General features: G+C 46.3%; 2 protein-coding genes across 2 annotated transcripts; one reads left to right on the forward strand and one right to left on the reverse strand.

The window, feature by feature from the left end:
• Positions 1–9,241: 9,241 nt before the first annotated feature.
• LOC123407342 (60S ribosomal protein L36a-like) lies at positions 9,242–11,166 on the reverse strand. Its single transcript, XM_045100457.1, has 4 exons — positions 10,948–11,166; positions 9,809–9,988; positions 9,610–9,684; positions 9,242–9,517 (listed from the first exon to the last, which is right to left on the reverse strand). Exons 1-4 carry the CDS (start codon positions 11,149–11,151, stop codon positions 9,458–9,460), a joined length of 519 nt encoding a protein of 172 aa, XP_044956392.1. The 5' UTR covers positions 11,152–11,166; the 3' UTR covers positions 9,242–9,457.
• Positions 11,167–11,244: 78 nt separating this feature from the next.
• LOC123407343 lies at positions 11,245–13,651 on the forward strand. The gene is made up of 4 exons (XM_045100458.1): positions 11,245–11,378; positions 11,482–11,633; positions 12,230–12,309; positions 13,326–13,651. Exons 2-4 carry the CDS (start codon positions 11,514–11,516, stop codon positions 13,396–13,398), a joined length of 273 nt encoding a protein of 90 aa, XP_044956393.1. The 5' UTR covers positions 11,245–11,378; positions 11,482–11,513; the 3' UTR covers positions 13,399–13,651.
• The last annotated feature ends 8,046 nt before the right edge of the window (positions 13,652–21,697 follow it).

Genomic DNA, 21,697 nt, shown 5'->3' on the forward strand with positions numbered 1-21,697 from the left:
TTCAAAATGATATGCCGGTCCAATTTCTCGAAGATGCTCATAGGGATAAAGTGTGCTTGTGTGCATTCATAGGGATACATGTATGCACACTGGTAGAAAAAGAGGCTTCCGTCCAGCCCATAAGTCGCGACACTGTAGGAACCGCGACTAATGATTTCTTTAGTCACGGTTCGGCAGACGAACCGCGACCAAAGGCCTGGGTCAGGGCGCTCGTAGGCCAGCTGGTGCACGTGAGGGGCTTTAGTCGCGGTTGGCCTCATAGAATTGCTCATGATGTCACTGTTTTGAAATACAGTAGAAAACTTCACGATCCGGACACCCTCTCCCACCCCTTCCTCGCCCCCTCCTTTTGCCACCGCCCTTTCGCCACCGCCACCGCCACCGCACCCCTTCTTCACTTAATTAATTTGTTTTTACTACATGTTTTCAGGACTGACATAATGGCGGACGATAGAGCTGACCCGATTATGGACAACTATGATCCGGACGGTGAAGCACATATGTTCGGCATCATAAACGGCGATATTCTATATGTGCCGACCGGACAAGATCAAGAAGATGATATCTCTTCTTATCTGAACCTTGACGGTGAAGATGAAGGGCGCCGTCAGCAAGATGATGCCGAACAAACGTCGATAAACGACGATCTTCAAATGGAAGTAGCAACCACCTCCGGCGTCGAGGTATATATATACATTGAGCCTCTGGTGATACAAACTAACTAATTTGAATAAATATGTGTGTACTAACGCGCGCGACTCTCTTTCTTATTTTAGCCCTCGGCCGGATCGTCGAAACAATCGAGTACGTCGTCAAAGCGTGGCGCAACCAAGACGATGAAACAAGGAGAAACATGCACCATCGAGGTTGTCGACAGTGCAACCGGCAGGCCGCTGGAGCCCCGCAAGAACGCCACCAAGTTTGTCAGCCAATGCGGAGCCGTTGTTAGAGACAACGTCTCGATCACCGTCCAGGAGTGGAATGAGCCAAAGAAGGCACGAAATGCTGGTTTCACTTTTGTCGATAAGAGAACAAAAAAAGATTGCTTCAAGAAGCTTATGGAACATTTCGTTCTACCTCCGGAATACAACAAATTCGATGAGGAGGGTAACAAGATTGAGGAAAACAAGGAGAGGAGGAGGCTAGTCAAACAGTTCGCTCTTCATAAGATGGCCGACGCATTCCGGAAATTCAAGCAAAATCTAGCCCATGACTTTGTCAAGCAGAACAAGACTCCAGATTTCAAAGGACAATATGAGAAACTGAAACATGATTGGCCAGAATTTGTGAAGCAAAAGAAATCGGAGCAGTTCATTCAAATATCGAAAAGAAATAAGGAAAATGCGGCTAAGAAGGAGTACAATCATATTATGGGGCCAGGAGGGTATCGCATTTGGGTGCCTAGGTTGGAGAAGATGGAGAACGAGCTGAGGGCGCGAGGAATCCGTCCAGGTACGGAGGGATGGGACCAAAGGGCCAAAAGCTGGTGGTACGGGCATGGGGGAACGCTGAACCCGGAGACAGGGGAGTGTGTTTACCGGGGCAAATTAATTAAACCCACCCAAGCCCTTATTGACGCAATGAGGGATGCTCAAGAGGGGAAGATCAAGTTCAACAGAGAGAACGACGCGCTGACAAAAGCCCTCGGGAATCCTGAACACGGAGGACGTGTACGAGGCATGGGGAACATTCCGTGGAAAATAGGGTTCCCCCAGAACGATGACCCGTACGGTTACAGAAGCCGTAAGAGAAAGATGGATCGGGAAGCAGATGTTGTGGCGCGGTTGGCATCGGAAATGGATGTGATGAAGAAAACCGTGAGTGTACTATTAGCCGAAAGAGATGTAGCTCGGGCGCAACATGAAGATCATCCAGCGGATCTCGGAAGCCAGCAGCGGAGAAGCAGCGTGGCTTCCACGGAGGCCCCACCAGCTGGTGCAGATGCACCGACGATCGAAATTACTGCACCGGAGCCTCTGGTGGTCGAAATTACTGCACCGGAGCCTCCTCGCTACCCCGTGGACGATATAAAGGAGATGAAAGAATGTCATCTGTATTATCCTATCGGGAACATGTCCATGAAGGTAGCCATCGGCAGTGCTTTACCATGTTTACCTGGAGCACTCCACCACAACAACCCCATTCAAGATGGCTATGCTCGTGTCACGGTGGAGGACATAGTCCAAGGGTTTGAGGACCTGGAGATTGACATTGCTACACCTGAAGGGGAGAAAAGACTTGGAGATGTCAAGCGCCATTTCATTCTATGGCAAAAGAAGTTTATCAAGTTTCCAGGCGAGGCGCCAAGGACAACAAGTCCACCCCCCTACGGTGGTGGTGGTGGCGGTGGCGGTGGTGGTGGTGACGGTTCACCTACACCTCCGTCACGTCAGCCGACGCCCCCCAGTCCACAACGTCCGGCGGGTGATCAGACGCCGCCCCCCAGTCCTCGTCCGGCGGGTGATCAGACGCCACCCCCCAATCCACCTCCGGCAAAGAAGCAGAAGCAGTCCTGGATTATTAACCCGGACCCTTATGTACCTAAGACCACAAAGGTACCGGAGCCATCACTGAAGCCTCTCCCCACAAGGCCTTGGGAACGTAGTGCCGAGGAAACTGCCGCGAGGGCGGCTGCTGATCATGAGAAATGGAAGGCGGACTGCAAGAAGAAAAGAGAGCCCGAGCCCAAGCCAGTATTTTCTGATGAGCAAAAGAAGTGGGCTAAGTCATTTTTGAGCACACCGTCCCAAGCCGCGAAGAATCTGCCTGACGACTATGCACGTGAACTTCGTAGGCAGGCACTCATGTTGAAGGAGAAGAAAGAGCGGGCGGAGAACCAGGAGAACAAAGCCTTGGAGGAGGCCGAGAAAACGGAATTAGAAAGTAAAAAAAGCGGGAAACGAGTTGCCCAGCTCGGGGAACAAAGTAAACAATCGATTGCCCCGCTTATAGTGAAAGCCGCCAGTCCGGATGACCCCGATATCATAGCAGCTGCGGCAGCACATGGATTGACTGTAACGAGTGCCAGAGAACAAGCGGCCAACTTAGGTATTACTCTTCGTGAAATGTTAGGCCTTGATGAGGCGCCAGTGAAGGAGGTAGTAATTACATATGTGAAGAATGGGCCTCTCGTCGAGCCTGCGCAGGAAGAGGATCTACCTCCACAAATGAAAGGTCTGCTGAAATGGTACAAGGGTTACATAAAAAATAAAAACGCCAAAGATTATATTTATGCGGAAGTTAGATATGAGCATCACTTCAAACATTACTATGTACAAATTCATCTGAGTGAATTGTTCCAGCTTTTCAATCTGCGCGAGCTCGACAAATCTATCATCAGTTGCTACGTTCTGTAAGTGATTTATTTATACCCCATCTCGTTCATATTGCCTGCACTATATATATGTCGTAACTATATTGTTGTGTCCGCTATTATACATGCAGAATGAAGATTAAGGAATGCAGAGTAAGGAACATCCATGATGTTGGGTTCATTGACCCACACATCGTTAATGGATATGTGTTGGAGCATCACCCCGCCGACATGGAGGCAGACCTGTGGCAGTTTCTTACAAAGCAGGAACTCAAAAGTGATATTCTATTTCCTTACCATTTTGGGTGAGTGTTTCTGTCTTGAGCACATTCTCTTTTGTTTACTCCATGCATGATATGTGGCCGGCTAATCGATGAGTTATGCATGACGTACTGTGCATGTATCGTGTCCGCAGGTTCCACTGGATTCTGCTAGTAATTAAAGTTGACACCTCAGAATGTCTCGTCCACGACTCTCTGAATATGGATCCAAAGCTTTGGGGCGGCATGAGAAGAATGCTGCAGAAGTAATTATTTTCATTCATTTGCGCTCTATATCGATCGGCCTATTTCGTTCATTTCCTAATATCAAGTAACTAATAACTCTCTTGTTCATTTAATTTTCTTTGCCTCGTAGGGTTTGGAGACGGTTCGTAGATACAAAGGTCGGTGAATTCAAAAAAGAGCTAGAATTCAAAAGGTCAAAGGCTAAGAATGGTGGGGATATTCAGCCAGCGAGGACCAATCTATGTGGATACTATGTCTGTGAGATGATCCGGAGATACACCTCTGAGCGGGTTCCGAGTGATACCAATGCTCAGCGGAATAACCTCCGGGTAATGCTTAGTCCAGAAGCTCGCTTCCGACCACTTCAAGAGGAACTAGCTGGATGGTTCAGGAGGGAAGTCCTCCATCGTAAAGGAGAACACCATTACGAGGACGTAGAACTTCATATGCATTAAATTATGTATGGAAACTTGTTCAAAATTGTATATGGTCATCCGATGATATTGAATATATATTGTATATTCCTCTTGAATTCTTTTTGGTTCTAATTTCAAATTTGTTTGAAATTGTACATTCATATGCATGTATGTAGTACCGTAGAATATGTGAAACTCCTTCAAAATTAAAATAAAGCACAAAAGAAATAAAACAATACAAATTAAACAGAAAACAGGTTTTGGGGGGGGGGGCCTTTAGTCGCGGTTGGGCAGAAGAACCGCGACTAAAGGTCCTCCGCCCCGACGGCCGCCTGGCGCCCACGTGGACGGGCCTTTAGTTGCGGTTCTTAAGCAACCGCGACTAAAGGGGGGGGCCTTTAGTCGCGCCTATTTGGTCGCGGTTGCGCAACCGCGACTAAAGGCAGTTGCGAACCGCGACCAAAGGCCCTTTTTCCACCAGTGATTTTGCCCGAATTCTGTCCGTTTGGGTAGGCCGATGGGGTCGTGTCCGGGTCTGTCCTCGGATGCGGCAGCGCGCGGGCGCATTCTTTTGCACCATCCTGTCCGTCAGGGCCTAAAATGCCCATATTTTTGTATCAAAACAAGTTTGCACATCAACCCAATCGAAATTGTCTCTAAATAAAATAGTTTTACAACCAAATCGAAATTGTCTTGAATGAACACAAAATGAACCAATACATCTATTGGTTGCCAATATGTTCCCACATGTGCTCAACCAAGTCATTTTGAAGATTCAAATGAGTGTGCCAATCACGCATCTCACGATGGAACTGGACAAATTGTTGAAACGTCGCCGATTCTTGGTGCAGGGGCTCAACATTTTCACCTTGATAATCAAATTCTTGGTCGAAGATACTGTCATCACGCTCGTCCTTGACGATCATGTTGTGCATGATCACACAAGCAGTCATCACCTCCCAAAGCTTCCTTTCATCCCATGACAGTGCAGAGTTTCGAACGATACCCCATCGGGATTGAAGCACACCAAAAGCATGTTCCACATCGTCTCTAGCACTCTCTTGCATTTGGGCAAATTTCTTTCTCTTCTCATCTTGGGGGTCCGAGATTGTCTTCACAAAAGTTGACCACTTAGGATATGTACCATCAGCTAGATAGAATCCCTTGTTGTACTGGTGGCCGTTGATCTCAAAGTTGACAGGGGGAGTGGCCTTATGCAAGCCTTGCGAAGACTGGAGAACGCTGCAGCACGTTGATATCATTGTGAGAACCTGCCATTGTCGAACACCTTGCGCTCGCGGTGGCAAAGAGGCTGCGATGATCACCTCGATGCAGGGGTGGTTGGTGGCCGGCTACTAGCCGCTCTGGAGCACTCGTCTGAAGCTGTCGTGGCTGCCGTGGTACGTCGCCTGCGGTCGTATCCACTCTGTCGCCGACTACGACGACGACGGCCAAACCTCCTCCGATCGACGCCCCAACTACGGCGAAAGCGCCGGCGTGATGACGACCATGTCGAGACGGGGTTTGTTATGAACGGCGGGAGGATGAGGTGGCTGGAGAATAGCGGCGGCGCCGTCGGCGGGGCGGGGCGGGAGAGGGATGGAGGCGTTGGAATTTCTGGTAGTACTTGTGTCCCCGAAATCATCCGGGGCGGTCGCCTGATCCTCCTGACCAGCCGCACGTCCCAACCAAATAATCATCGGAGTCCCCTCGACCCGGCCCTCCTGGCCGAGCTGGAGAGTTGGTTGGGCAGGTGCCTTCATCGCCGTAGTGGCCGTCAAGGCAGGGACAATAGCTCCCTTGTCAGAGACCGTCTCATCACCCACAGCCGTGGCCACCCCGATGACGTCCGTGGCCTTGGCATTATTGTCGGTGTCGATGCGAACAGAATTAAGCACTCTTTTGCTTTCCGCGAGGGGGCCTCCCCAAATTAAGCACTCTTTTGCTTGCTCCATAGTCTTTCCGTTAAGCTTGTACGCTGAGATTCTTAGGATAACTAGCAACTCTCTTATCACTTGGTACCTTACAAAATCTCTCTGATGTGTGGCCTACAATCCCACAACACTCGCAATACAGGGGTAGTTTTTCACACTTTACATCATATACTTGCATATCTTTGAACTACCCAAAGGAGTAAACTCTACTATGCTCTTACGTGGTTCATGCAGTACAACTTGCACACGCGCCGAGGTACTTTTCGACAATGACATGATTATGATGAGACACCTCTAACACTTCCCCTAGTTGGTCCCCTAGGGTCCGACCCATACTCTCTGTCTTGAGCATGAATGGGAGGTCTCGTACCTGGGCCCAAATGGCCATTACGCCGAGGTTGACCTCAGGCGGACCGCCCTCACCGTCAAACTCGGCAAAGATGATGCCATCCCTCTTGTAGTGCCAGGTTGCGCCTTAAGCATGTACCGTTGACCCCCCCTCGACAACGAAGTTGAGGACGAACCTCCCGTCGTCGCAAACCACCTCTTGGATGGTGACAACTCCTTGGTGCTTCCAAGCCGTGGCCCAAAGTTCATCGACGATGACCCGTGGATTGACCTGGAAGGGGGAAAGGAGGCATCCAACCACCAGGTGGCCGACGACAGCCTTGTGAGCAGCCTCCATGCATGTCGATGATGAGAGGGGTGCCCTCGCCCGTGGGGCGCCTTTGCGCCGACCTGCCCAAACTGTCAGGAGTAACCGGGGACGGGGTGACTCCAGCCCCGCCCTTAGCCGGCGGAGATCGCATATGTGCACGTCGACAAAATTTCAAAATCCCTGATACATCCCAAACCTACAACTCAGAAGAAGCCCTCCTATTTCAGACATGGCTTAACAAATAACGAGCAACTTCTAACTCACAACATGCACCATTGCAATGCAGGTTTTGCTGCTTTTATAGCTGAGATATGCCGATGAGCAGTTGTTTGGTTCACAACGACTTGATTTGATTGGTCCACGTGAGACTGCATCTCCTCTATAAATCACCTGCCTATAAAATAGTGTACTTTCCCTCAATTAATTTGGATCAGCCAGTGAATCAAGAAACATTAGCGTCGCACATGAAAACAACAAATGCATGTTGTAATTTTCAATAGCGGAGGGGCAGCTTTGCCGAGCAAGATCACAAAATAGGCGGCACGAGAAAGGCATCCGTTTGAATGGCACCAAAGTGGGAAACAGCATACCAAAACAATTTGCCAAAGACACAAAAAACAGACAAGGGATCTAAGAACAAAGGGCATTCATCGCATCACAGGCGCACACTGTGCGACAGCAATTCGAGTTAGATCAGGAACAAAAATACAAAACTCCAAGGATAAAGAACATTTTACTTGACAATTAGATCTGGAGAAAGTAGTTGACACAATTGCAAAGCAAATGCTCCATAGCCCATAGGGTTATAACAAGAGGCACGGCTTCCCTTTCGCGAGAGGCACAATTTTATTATCGCAAGACGTGCCTCATAAAAGAAGGGCGTTTTCTGGTTTTTTATTTTCGCGAGTGGCACGATTTTATTTCTGCAAGAGGCACGATTTTGCCTTCACGAGAGACAGACACGGCCGTGTCTCTCGAAAACGAAAAAAACGTATTTTTCTGTTTTTTGTTTCTTTTTCATGAGAGGCATGGTTTTTCCGTTCGTTTTTTTCGTCTGGTTTTTGATGAAAAAAAAGTTCGTCAAAACCTATTAACATGGATTTAGTTTTGAAGATCTTGACGCGAGAAACCCAAAGGCGAAAACGATTCAAAATTTGGACCCACGTTTAAGAGATAAAACGTTCTAAAAATACGGATCTACGAAAAAAGAAAAAACTTCCAGGTGATCTTTAAAAGGACTATTTCTTAATTAGTGATTTCGTCCATCATCTTGTACAACTCTAGTAAAAGCCAGCTCTCTTGTTTGATCATCTCCTGAATTTTAAAGACAGTGTCATGAACCCTCCCGTTCCTATCTTTTCAGATAGGTAGTGTGTAAGCAGCCGTGCCGTCAAACTTTCTACTGAAGGCTTGAAGCTAAACACTACTAGATGAAAGATTCCCTACAACAGTCTTGTTGTGATTACTTATGCCAACTTTGCATATGTGCACGTCGCCAAAAATTCAAAATCCCAGATACATCCCAAACCTACAACTCAAAACAAGCCTACTTATTCCAGACATGGAATAAACATATACTCCCTCCGTTTTCTAAATAAGATTCAATAGGAGCAAAATAAGTGAATCTGCACTTTAAAATGCATCCATATACATCCGTATGTAGGTCATATTGTAATCTCACAACATGCACCATTGGAATGCAAGGTTTTGCTGCCTTTATAGCTGAGCTATGCCGTTGAGCAGTTGATTTGATCAGAGTGACCTATTGATTGCCCCACGTGAGACTCCCTCTCCTCTATAATTACCCTGCCTATAAAGACCTCTCCTCTATAATTACCCTGCCTATAAAGAGTGTACTATCACTTCTTTCCTTTGTATTGTAGGATAACAATCCTTTCCTCAATCAATAGATTCTGCCCTCTGCCTAAATCGGACCAATTGACTTGCATACGCGACAACTCTTTCCTGACCTGGAATAGACGAATCCTAACAAAGATTATGGACATACTCGGGATGAAAGAGCATCTACTGGAAATTCATTCACAAAGCCATCAAGGCAGCGCTTAAGCGTGGTTGTTGTCTACCTAATGCCATCCCTTCGATCAGATTGTAATGGCAGTAGTCCCGGTTTCACAGGTTTCAATAGAAGAAAATTTTGTACTCCATCCAGCTTTAGAAGCAACAATAAATTTTTCTTGTCGATTAGATCTGCAAAAATTCTAGTTAGATAATACATGGATTTTCCTTTGTTCTTACATAATACTAGAATCCAAGATTGTTTTGTAATGTTAGATAATACATGGTTTATTATCTAAGAACATCTTGAATTGTAAGGGCATTCATGGCATCACAAGCGCACACTATGCAGCAGCAATTCTAGTTAGACCAGGAACAAAAATACAAAACTCCAAGGATAAAGAACATTTTTCTTGTCAATTAGATCTGGAGAAAGTAGTCGACACAATTGCAAAACAAATGCTCCATAGCCCATGGGTTATAACAGTAGTCGACACAATTGCAAAACAAATGCTCCATAGCCCATGGGTTATAACCAGAAATTTAAAGATAATACATTCTTCTTGTGGGAAGTTCTGGCACAACATTCTAAACATAACAGCAAGATCATCATCTTAGAAGAGAGATGTTCCCTTGCCCTTCTTGTCTCCACCGATTTCAAAGTGCTTGCACCTCTGTACAAACGAAGAAATTACGACGTCAGATTCTAAAACATAACAGAATATAGCAAGGAAATGGTATGGCAGCTAAAGAGGGATGTGCAGACCTTGATAGCACGTTGTGAGTAGTGCTTGCAGCTCTGGCACTGCAACTTCAGCACAATCTTCTTTGTTGTCTTGGCCTGAAACAAACAGAAGAATAAACATACACATGCAAAGAAGCACAAGAGAAAGGCCCAACATTTCCGAAGTAACTTCGAGTCATCAATCAAAGAAGATATATCCCAACGGAAATAAGTAACATACCTTCTTGTGGAAAACAGGCTTCGTCTGGCCACCATATCCAGACTGCTTGCGGTCATAGCGACGCTTCCCCTGAGCAGAAAGGCTGTCCTTACCCTTCTTATACTGGGTAACCTTGTGGAGGGTGTGCTTCTTGCACTCCTTGTTCTTGCAGTAGGTCTTCTTGGTCTTCGGAACGTTCACCTACAAAATGGCAATATCACACTTAGCCCAACAGGAATAAACAAACCAGGAATTTGATCACATCAGATGAACTAAAAGAAATCCGTAGCTCAAATCATAATGCCATATTTGCTAGTTCAATCCCTGAAATCAAAGAGGGTCCAAAAAATACAGAGAGCTGAATTTTTCATTTCCAGTTAACCACATGATGAAAAGGAAACTCAAATCCAAGATTCTCAAAGCTTGATGGTAAACTAGAAAAGCACCCAGCTGGCCAAGAAGAGAGTACATTACATACTCCAAAACAAAACACATTGAGTTAGCTCGCAATGGTGGTGCCAACGCTAGTCCATGGAGAGCAAGATCGTAGGAGGACTCTGTTATGTCACTCGGTGATTGCCGTAGGTTCAAGTAAATTGTACATAGCAAAACAAGCTGACTAACTGCAGCTGAATGACAGCATACTATGCAAAACAAACTGTTAGGCTATGATCTGACCTAGCAAGCATATAACTAGAACAAACATGTATATATGGGATCAATCACTAGACATGATAAGTCTACAAACAAGACAAGAGAATGGAGACTAATGTATTTTCCAGCTTATAAAACCCCAATGTGGTCAGAAGATGACCATTCAATCCAACCCATTCGTCATGCAAGCAAGTGAACTGTGGATTTCACAATTCAGCTCCAATTACCACAATCCCAACCGCCTCCCTTTCTTCCCCCCCGACATGCCGGAGATCCAGCAGTACCTACCCGGCACGGTTTAAGAGAAACACGCAACTCCGACCGCAGCTTCATCCCATCAACAGGACCGCATTACGAAACCCCGCTCGCGAATCACCTCCGCGCTCGCAAATCATTCTACCGAGCGCCCCAGCCGTCGTGAATCTACCGAATCTGGGCTCTTTCCGAATCCAGGAACAGTCGCTACGACCAACCGCTGGTACAAAGATCGTGGAGAGGGGGCTCACCATGGCTGCGGAAGCGGCGGTGGACCGGAGACGACGACGGCGAGAGGAGGAGGAGGAGGACACGAGGAGTGCGCCGCCGCCGCCGAAAGCTGAAAGTGTAGGAGAGCGCAGGGGCGCGCGGTTATATACGGGGGCGCCGGCGGCTAGGGTTCCTTGCCGTCGCGCGCGTCTCGCTGCGGGTGGGTCCCGGTGTAAGTCGGCCATCCGGGCCGGCAGTTGGGCCGGACGAAATGGCTCCTTTCAAAGCCCATGTGACTGGTCGACTCTAACTGGGCTGGGGGGGTGAGCGTTTCCTCTGTCTGCGCGTCGCATCTTGGTGGACTCCGGCCAGCGAGGGGAGGAGAAGCAGCCGCCGCCGCCGTCCAGTCGATCTCGGGACCTCTCGTCTCCGGCGCGCGCGGGGAGAGGAGCCGAGGAGGGGTGGTTGCGAGGTGAGTCGGCCTCCCCTGATCTCTCCGTCGATGGTGCCGAGTGGGATTCATGTGTGGATGCGATTTGAGCCGCCATTTTGGTCCTCTTTCTTGGAGTGGACAGGGAAGAGTGGTGGTGGTGGTAGGAGGAGGAGGATGAGCGAGAGCGAGCAGAGGCCGGTGCCGAGGCGGGAGAGCCCGTGGGGCTTGCCGGAGGGGGACAAGCGGCAGCCCAAGGCGCACCGCTGCAACGACCGCGTCGAGGATGTCGTCCAGGTCCAACCCCCCTCTCTGATTGGTAGTATGTACCTGCTATTGGTAGATAAATCTTCAGGCACAACTTTCAGATGACATTGAGATGATCGATGGTGCAACAGCTAAAATGACCCCCTACTGGCCGCTTGTAATTAGGCACTTGATTGTTTAGGCTGCTTTAGTTGATTTGCTATCAAGACCCGGAACTCGTTAGATGTGTTTGGGGAATGTTAAGCACACATTGCTGCCTGCTACGGAGTATGCACACGACTCGATAACGCGCAACCGGGACGATTTCTATCCTGCCTGTGCTGTGGCAGGTTCGATCCCCCAAAACGCAATTACAAATGACCCATGGAGAAATCTGGAACTGGTAGTAGCTGATCTGGCCACTTTGAAAATATCACCAAGTAAAATGCTTTCAGCGCCGAGTAACTTGAGCATTATAAACGAATGCGTAGTTTATCCTCAATCTGGAATTCCTTGTAGTTACTGGGCACTGCATTCAACTGGTTCTGTGTTTTCCAACAAATGGCCGGCATTGGCTCTGTGTTTCATCATTTGAGTTCCAAGTCTGAAATTACAATATTTTGGTCTGCTTAATTATTTGTTTGCAGGCTGCCTTTGAAGGGAACCCGTTCAAGACAGTTCCAGGTCCATTCAAGGTCTTTTGGCAATGCATGCGCTCGAAACCTGGGTATCCGCTGCCTCTCGTGATCTCTGTGTTTAATGCTTTTGGTGGAATCATTATAATGACTGCTACAATCTAAGCATGTTTTTAGGTTGTCCACAACAATTTCATAAAATGCATAAGCAGTATCTGAGGAAAATGTTAAGTTAGTGATTCTAAGTATGCTCGTGTTAAATTGTCTCTTTTTGTTCATTGGTTGCTTGCCTTTTCAGCAACTTAAATGCTTGTTGACTAGTTGCTACATAGGGATGCTCACTAAAAAGTAATCTCTTTAACAAAAAAGGTATACTGGCTTGGAAATTGTTTATCTGCACGTAGTAGTCCTTTGGCAGTATGGGTTTGCCTAAACTTATATGGTTGTTTTATGTTCTTGTTTATGGGAAAGTCTAATATGAGCCTACCTTCTAAAGTCTTATTTTCTCTTTAGTAGATAAAGGGGAGTTGGTCAGGCCCGGTTTGTCTATACCCCTCTTTCTTATCCAAAAATTTAACAGTAACCAACTAAAGAAATGGAACACACACACACCCCTTTCTGTACGTACTAGCATAACCACTTCCTAAAATTCAAATATGGAGCATGGCAGGGACTATATATTCTACATGCAGTTGAAAATCCTTGAAATTTATTAGGTGGTTATCTGTCTGCCTGTGTGCCATATATGATGTTTAGCATCTATCAGGAAGGTGGTTCGGTGGGTTGGTTGGGTAACATGGATGGTGCAACCTTCCCTGACAATATCTTAGTCTGGCTGGCTGGGCTAGAAACTAAGGGCACTGGTGTGGCTTGGCTGAGAGCAACCAGTTCCAGCTGACCAGGAGTAGAAGTACACGTGCCATCATTTTGCCCACCAAACTGAACAAAAGAAAGTATGCGAGGTAGCTTTTTCTTAAAAAAAAGGCTGAAGTGCTTCAAGAAATTGTTGTACTGAAATGTGTATTATGAAAGGAATCCATATATGTGTGAATATTGCCTTTTTTCTCTTTTGTTAGAAAGTTATTAATGTATAAAGTGTGATTTGCAGGGAGGAACCAACCGTACCATTTACTTACCTGCAGCTGGATCCTCCGAAGAGGGTGGAGGCCAAGCTAGATTAAACAGCACCTAAATCGGTCTCAAGCGTGTGTGGTTATATTTCGTAGTGAATTTCTTATCTTGGTGTCATTTTGAACACGAGCCCTTATGTTTGGATATTATTCATGAATAAATAATAGTGCAAAACCGATCCAGAAATAAGGAACACCCTCACAGGAGGTGAATTGGAAGTTGCTGTTCTGAAATGGGATTTGTAATGTGTTGGTCTGGCGGTTTGCTTTGTTTATAAAGCGGGGCGAAAGCCTTTTTCGGTAATTTCGTCTAATTTGTTTTGGGCCTTGCGAGTTAAATCTTTATTGACTGGCTTCTAAAGTTTGTTCATTGGATTTTTTTTAATGGTATGCAACCCATTCGGAGGTAGACATGGTGCCCTGATTCCTGCACTCGTCAGTTTGTGGAAAAATTGAATCCCATTTCTTTCCGCTGCCCATTTTGCGAGAGGGCTATGTGCTGCACTTCAGTGCCAACTTGTTCTACAGGTTCTGATGAATGCTAGCATCAAAGTTAGAGGCTGCATCCAGTCACTTCAGGAATTCAGGGCAAGTCTCCTTCACATGGATTGTTTCAGAGTAGGAACAATTGGAGTAGAGAGAGATACTATACATGGCAAACGTCTGATTATCTACAGAGTGCAAGTCAGATAATGTTGATTGAGCTCCTTCTGTGTAATCACCGTGTTTCAGAATACGCTGCCCAGGGCAGCTGAGCTGATTTCTGATTCTGAGAAGTTTAAGCATCAAATTTTGCTTGTTGTATTGCCGTCAACGTACACCGGAACAATTGCGGCTAATGGAATAATTGAGTAGTCTGACTAGAAGCTTCTTCTCAGCCTAAGAAATTATCCTGAAATGCCGAGTTGTGAAGCTGGTGAGTATGAGCTAGCTTCTCATCCTAAGGTTATTATTGTATTTCTGCACATCTGTTTGTCCCCATGACTCCCAAGCCGAACTAATGGACAAGGCAACAAACTAGCAAAAGACAACTCTAGTATCTTCATCTTGGTTGTCAATCAAGCTAGGCTTGATAGGCTGCACAATTGAACTATTTGTGTTAGACCTACGTACCCTGTGGTCTGAGGTTAGAGGGACGAAGGGGGCGGAGGGCTTGCACAAATAAGAAGGGCAAGTAGACGTGTAGAAGGTAGGCAAATAAAGAGGGGCAGTTGATTTGTACTTCAAGCTTTGGAACCCAAAGCGAGTAAAGAGTGATGTGAGTACTGAGTAGTATTGAAGTGTAGTGAAGCAAGGGAATAAAGGCAATGGTGGTAGGAATATGGAGAAAAGTGCAGGAAACGATGCTCCATTGAAGCAAACAAATCTAACGATCAATAGGATGGATGGATGTCAGAAGTCAGAACAATCGGTTTGATATCATGCATAAATAAAAGAGAAAGAAACGTGTATGCTACAGTGTCGATGATATAAGATTTCTATATGCGCTTCAAGAACGTTCAATCGAAGTTAAACTGGATTTAGGCTTGTGGTTTGTATATGCAATTAACTTTAATTATGTTTGTGATGCACAATACTCCACTTGCAACTTTAGGCTTTAAATCTGAACATGTATTTCAAATGTTGGTAATTATGTGCGACATGATGATGCAAAGTCTTAATTATCATGTCATGGAAAGATGAGTTAGTTCCAATTATATATGTTATTGTGTAGTAGAGAAGTAGAAGCTCAAAACATGGATATCCAGTCTTGCACTTTTTTTTAGAAAAGGAGAAAGACACCCGGCCTCTCCATCATGCATCCACTTTATTAATTATTAGCAAAGACATTACAAAGTAATACTCCCTCCGTCCCAAAATAACTGTCTCAGCTTTATACTAGTTTTAGTAGAAAGTTGTATTAAGCTTAAGACATTTATTTTGGGACGGAGGGAGTACATCAGTAAGTCTGAAACAACCATCTTGGCAACATTTATCGCTACTTCTATCCACTTGATGAAGGGGTGTCGATAGTCCAAGATGAATACAAACATACCTCGGACCATAGCCTAACATCTAAAATTGGAGGCGCCAACCAAGCCACATTATCGGCTCTGGGGCACACACCAGTCCGACACACTCTCGTAGGTCGTCCCCGCCGTCTTCCATCGATCCATCTTCATAGATGTACTGTCGCATCAATCTTGCGAGGCCTAGATGCTGTCGATGTCAACATGATGCTGAGCAACGCTACCATCCTACGTTCGTCCATCATCGCGTGTCCAACACCGAGACCCCGATGCTCCATGCCGCCGAGACCTGTCGTTGTCGACGTGCGAGATGCCACACCGCTTCTCCTTCGTGAACATCACATGCTTCCATTGGTCCCATCCCCTCCACATGTAGTTCCTCTAACCGACCACCTGAACGCCCCATGCGGCGCCTCCAAGAAGGACATGACACACGCGGTGCCGTCACTGCCCAATCTGAGGAGATTTTGGGTCTTCACCCGAGCATAGGGTCGGGATGGACGGAAGGGACCTCGACGACGCCTGCAAGGAGGAGAACGATGACCTTGGTCGTCTCCATCAACGGGATGAGCGAGTCATCCAGAGTATCCTCCGGTCCAATGTCACCTCTACTAGCCCCCGCGGACGCACTGAAGCCGACAACCGGGACCACACGCCACTAAGTGCAGTGGGAGAGAGCCTGGAGCGGGGAGAAGATCCATCGGCAACTCACCACCCACGCGGTCAAGACGCCGTGCATCCATCACCCGCGAACGCCGCTAGCCTAGGGAAGCGTCGCCATGCCTACTGGGGCCGCTGTCCTAGGTCCAGATTCCTCTGTGATGACCGAAGCGACGAGATCCGCTGCCGCGCGTCCCGCACCATCCCCCAAGCCTGCCGGCGCCGGGAGCCGCCATGCTATTGGAAGACCCACACGCTAAGGATCTGGGTGCCCTTGTACCGTCGCAAGTTCACCGCCATTGGGAATCGCACGCCGTCGGGAGGGACACACCCTACGAATCTAGGCACCCGCGGCGCCCGCCGATCTGGGAGAGGGAGGAGAGGCCCTCCGCCACCGCCATCATATGCACGGGCTTTGCCCGGCGCCGACCACCAGCAACGGCAGTGGGGGAGGTGAGCGTTGGGGGAGGTCTAGCCGGCGGCCTGCTGGGACCTCCCGTGTCGCCCGTGAAGGGGCGACACGATAGGTGGTCTTGCGCATTTTGCCAAAGTAAAAAAAGTCTATCCAAATCTTCTCTATCATCTATCCATAGTGATTTGGGTAGCCAAATTATGGGTATGTTGTTGGAGATGCTCTAAAGGAACTCATGCCACATAAGAAGTACTTTCTTAATTATGTTCAACTTGGTGGCAAATTGATTATGTGTGCTTTTTTTAGTTGCATGTGTTCTCTTTTTGTAGGGGTTGCATGTGTGCTTGAAGTATGAATCAACTTTTTTTAGATGATGAAGTATGAATTAACTAACCGTCTTTATTTGCCCAGCCTCTACTTGCTCTTTTTATTTATACCAGTCCTCCCTCCCCTCTCCCATCTCTATCCACATGGTAGTTCTAACACATATTTTCCAGTTGCTCAGCCCATCGAGCCTAACTTGATAGACAATCATGATAATGAGGGTACTGTTATTTTCTTCTATCTGGTTATCCATTAGTTCGGCTTGGGAGGCGTTTGGGAAAGGCATATCCCAAGGAACGTTGTTGGAAGTGCGTGATACCTCACTAGTAGTGCATGATATGTGATAGCAATTGTGGTTTACACTAGCTTTTGACTAGTACTAGGACACAACCAAACAAGTGCGTGTTGCATTTCAGATTTCTAGGCGGCGGCAAAAGGAAGAAAGAATCAACCTCATGTCGGTGCATCTTCTTGTTTCTGAACTATTATAACTTTGGACAGTGTCTTTCACTGAAAATGTAGAGATATGATGCATTCCAAGGCAATGTGTACTTTTTTTCTGGTGTTGGGGAAATAGAAAAAAAGCAATCACGAGAGTGAGAGACTCACATGCACATCCCAAGGCCATGTGCTAGTTCTAGCAAGTAGTAAGAATATCATATGTAGTCTTTAGGTAACATTGTCTATTCCTTTAAAGAAACATGTTGGGCTTCACTTCTAGTCCAAGCAGAATCTGTGCAACAACCCATCACTTGCCGAATTGACAGGAAAAAGACAAATAAAAAAATAACTAGCATAGGGAGAGACTGACATGAGGAAATTAACATATGTTATTATGATAAAGGAACGGTGCAAGACTCAAGCATGATTTACCCAGAACTCCACATGTGAGATGAGTAAGGGTTCTAACTCTCAAGGCCTAGGACAAAATTAGGAGAAAGGTGTGATAGCTCCCGGGTGCCTAGGCACCCTCTATGAACAGTAAAATCAAAAAAATAGAAAAAAAATAAAAAAATTGAAACTTTGCAGCATCAACGATGATCAAACTTTGTAGGTTCCTACAAGTTTTCATGTCAAAATATCATGTAGCACTAGTAGAAAACAGGGCATTGAGCCAACCACATTGGACCCGGATTGGATATAAACCGGTTCTAAAGGGTCTGTCCGCTGGGCCCCCTCCTTGCAGCAAATGGCCGCAAGACCTTTAGGACCGGTTTGTAACACAAACCGGTCCTAAAGGTTTTTGGACCGTTTGCTGCAGGGAGGGGGGCCCAGTGGACAGACCCTTTAGAACCGGTTTGTATCACAAACCGGTGCTAAAGGTTTTCTCATTTTTGCAGCAACTGCGGGGCCCTGCTGTCAGACCCTTTAGCACCGGTTTTTAACACAAACCGGTCCTAAAGCCCTCCTCTCCTTCCTCCCCGAGCACCCCTATATTCCACCCCGAGCTCAGCTCCATTTTTTCTAGCTCGAGCTCAACTCCATTTGCTCTCTCCTTCCTCTTGGGAGCTCTAATCCATCCCCATTTTTCTCCACCATTTGTCAAGATTGTTGGCACCCATCGGTCCTACGGTTAGCATCAACATTTCCTCTTCCGGCATTGCAAGTTTTGCTCGTTTTCTTGCTCATTTCATTTTTGTTGTGCTAGCTAGGTGTTTGTTGTGCTAGTGTCGCGCGCCTTGTCCCCTTCCTCACCGCCGTCGATCGCCCCGTCACCGACACAACCTTGGTGAGCCTATTGTTTTTATTTACCAAAACAAATTTTGATTTGTATGATTTACATATTTACTTGTATATAATTTTCTTATTGTGTAAGATTTTTATATGTATAGCGCCATGGTTTTGATATCCGTCCCCGTTGGCCCTCGTCCAGTCTATGATTCGGATGTGGTATATTATCTTTTATAACTACATATTTTCATTTCCTGATTATATGACAATTAATTACGCCGACCAACTTGACATAGATATTTTTATCTAGGAGGTAGTGGAACCGGAAATGCCAATCGACCCTATTGTTGAGAAGTTACACTTAGTTGAACAAGAAAATGTTGGCCTGAAAGAAAGATTGAAAAAAACTGAAGAAAGGTTGGAAAAAACTGAAAGAGAGAAGATGACCTTGGAAAAGGTTCTTGCCGGTGTCGTCGATGGTCACAAGAGCGAGATGGACGCAATGCGTCTGAAGATTAGAAAGATTAGAAAATATGCAATTAGTAAAGAGGCTTGGTATCATTATGCCGTCGGGTCAATTGTTACCTTTGTTGCGATTTTGATCGCATTTGTTGTTGTTTTTAAATGCATTAATTAGAGAGAGTTTTTATGGTTGGTTTCAGTGTGTGTTTTTATGAGAACTATATATGTATGGTCACTACGCTACTTTGGTTTTAACGTGTGATGAACTTTTTGTATTAATTAATTAATTTAGTCATGATGATTTAGCATAATGGTTTTTGATAAATTTATATAATGCAGATGAACCGGCAATGGATGTATAGTGATCGACGTCGTCCCGAATTCCTTAATGGCATGCATAGTTTTCTCAATGTGGGTGAGAAAAACAGGCAGAATGGATTTATTTTTTGTCCATGTAAAAAATGCCAGAATAAGAGGAATTTCCCTAACTCAAGAACCATACACACCCACCTGTTGCAAGAAGGCTTCATGCCCAGTTATTTTTGTTGGACCAAGCACGGAGAAAGAGGGGTTGTAATGGAAGACAATGAAGAAGAAGAGGATAATGATAACTATCCTATGTTCGGTGAACACGGTGATACTGAAATGGGGGAAGACGAGCCTGAACTTGAGGACATTGTTGATGAGTCTGATGATGATCTTCGTCAGGTCATTCGTGAAGAACAGATAAACTGCGGAAGTGAAAACGAGAGGTTGAAGTTGGAGCGAATGTTAGAAGATCACAAAAAATTGTTGTACCCAAATTGCGAAGATGGCCAGAAAAAGCTGGGCACCACCCTGGAATTGCTGCAATGGAAGGCAGAGAATGGAATATCTGACAAGGGATTTGAAAAGCTGCTGAAAATAATGGAGAAGATGCTTCCAAGAGATAACGTGCTGCCCTGCAGTACATACGAAGCAAAGAAGGTTGTCTGCCCTCTAGGATTGGAAGTGCATAAGATACATGCATGCATCAATGACTGCATCCTCTACCGCGGTCAGCACGAGAATTTAAATGCCTGCCCGGTATGCGGTGCATTTCGGTATAAGATCAGGCGAGATGACCCTGGTGATGCTGAGGGCGACGATCACCCCAGGAAGAGGGTTCCTGCCAAGGTGATGTGGCATGCTCCTATAATACCACGATTGAAACGTTTGTTCCGAAACAAAGAGCATGCCAAGTTGCTGCGATGGCACAAAGAAGACCGTAAGGAAGACGATATGCTGAGACAACCCGTTGATGGGTCGCAGTGGAGAAACATCGACGATAAGTACGAGGACTTTGCACGTGACCCAAGAAACTTAAGGTTTGGTCTAAGTACAGATGGCCTGAATCCGTTTGGGGAGCAGAGTAGCAGTCATAGCACCTGGCCCGTGACTCTATGTATCTATAACCTTCCTCCTTGGTTATGCATGAAGCGTAAGTTCATTATGATGCCAGTGCTTATCCCAGGCTCGTTGCAACCCGGCAACAACATTGATGTGTACCTGAGGCCACTGGTTGATGAACTTTTAGAGTTATGGGCTGACGAAGGTGTACGTGTGTGGGACGAGTACAAACAGGAGGAATTTGACCTACGAGGGTTGCTGTTTGTAACCATCAATGATTGGCCCGCTCTTAGTAACATCTCAGGACAGTCAAACAAGGGATACAGCGCATGCACACACTGTTTAGGCGAGACTGAAAGTATACATATAGGCAAGAATGTGTACCCGGGGCATCGTCGATTTCTTCCAGACAGGCATCCCGTAAGAAAGAAAGGAAAGCATTTCAAAGGTGAGGCAGATACACGGAGGAAGCCAACCCTCCCTAAAGGTACTGATATATATGACATGGTCAAAGATATAAAAGTAATCTTTGGTAAGGGTCCTGGCGCACAATCTGTTCCCAATGACGCCGACAACCACGTAGCCATGTGGAAGAAGAAATCTATATTCTGGGAACTACCCTATTGGAAATTCCTAGAGGTTCGCTCTGCGATCGACGTGATGCACGTGAAGAAAAATATTTGCGTGAACCTGCTAAACTTATTGGGCGTGCATGGGAAGAAGTCGAGAGATACGCCAAAAGCACGGCTGCACCACCAACGTATGCACGAACGAGACGACTGATGAATCCAGAGAATTTCAAAGGTCCTGCCAGCTACGCTCTTACCAAGGAAGAGAAGGAGATCTTTTTCCAAGTCCTGAGCAGTATCAAGGTCCCGTATGGCTACTCGTCGAACATAAAAGGAATACTAAACCTGGAAGAGAAAAAGTTCCAAAACCTAAAGTCTCATGACTGCCACGTGATCATGACCCAGTTACTTCCGATTGCATTGAGGGGGCTTCTGCCAGAAAACGTGCGAGTACCCATTGTGAAGCTATGTGCATTCCTCAACGCAATTTCTCAGAAGGCAATCGATCCAGCAACTCTACCAAGTTTACAGAAGGACGTGGTCCAATGTCTTGTCAGCTTCGAGTTGGTGTTCCCACCAACCTTCTTCAATATTATGACGCACCTCATAGTTCACCTAGTCCAAGAGATTTTCGTTCTCGGTCGTGTATTCTTACACAATATGTTCCCCTTTGAGAGGTTCACGGGAGTCTTGAAGAATTATGTTAAAAACCGTGCTAGGACAGAAGGAAGCATGGTCAAGGGCTATGGCACAGAGGAGGTCATTGAGTTTTGTGTTGACTTTATTCCTGACCTGAACCCGATCGGTGTTCCTCAGTCGCGCCATGAGGGGAGACTGCGTGGAAAAGGCACGCTAGGAAAGAAATCAACAACATG

The sequence above is a fragment of the Hordeum vulgare genome, chromosome 7H (assembly GCF_904849725.1).
Source record: "Hordeum vulgare subsp. vulgare chromosome 7H, MorexV3_pseudomolecules_assembly, whole genome shotgun sequence".
Taxonomy (NCBI): Eukaryota; Viridiplantae; Streptophyta; class Magnoliopsida; order Poales; family Poaceae; genus Hordeum; species Hordeum vulgare.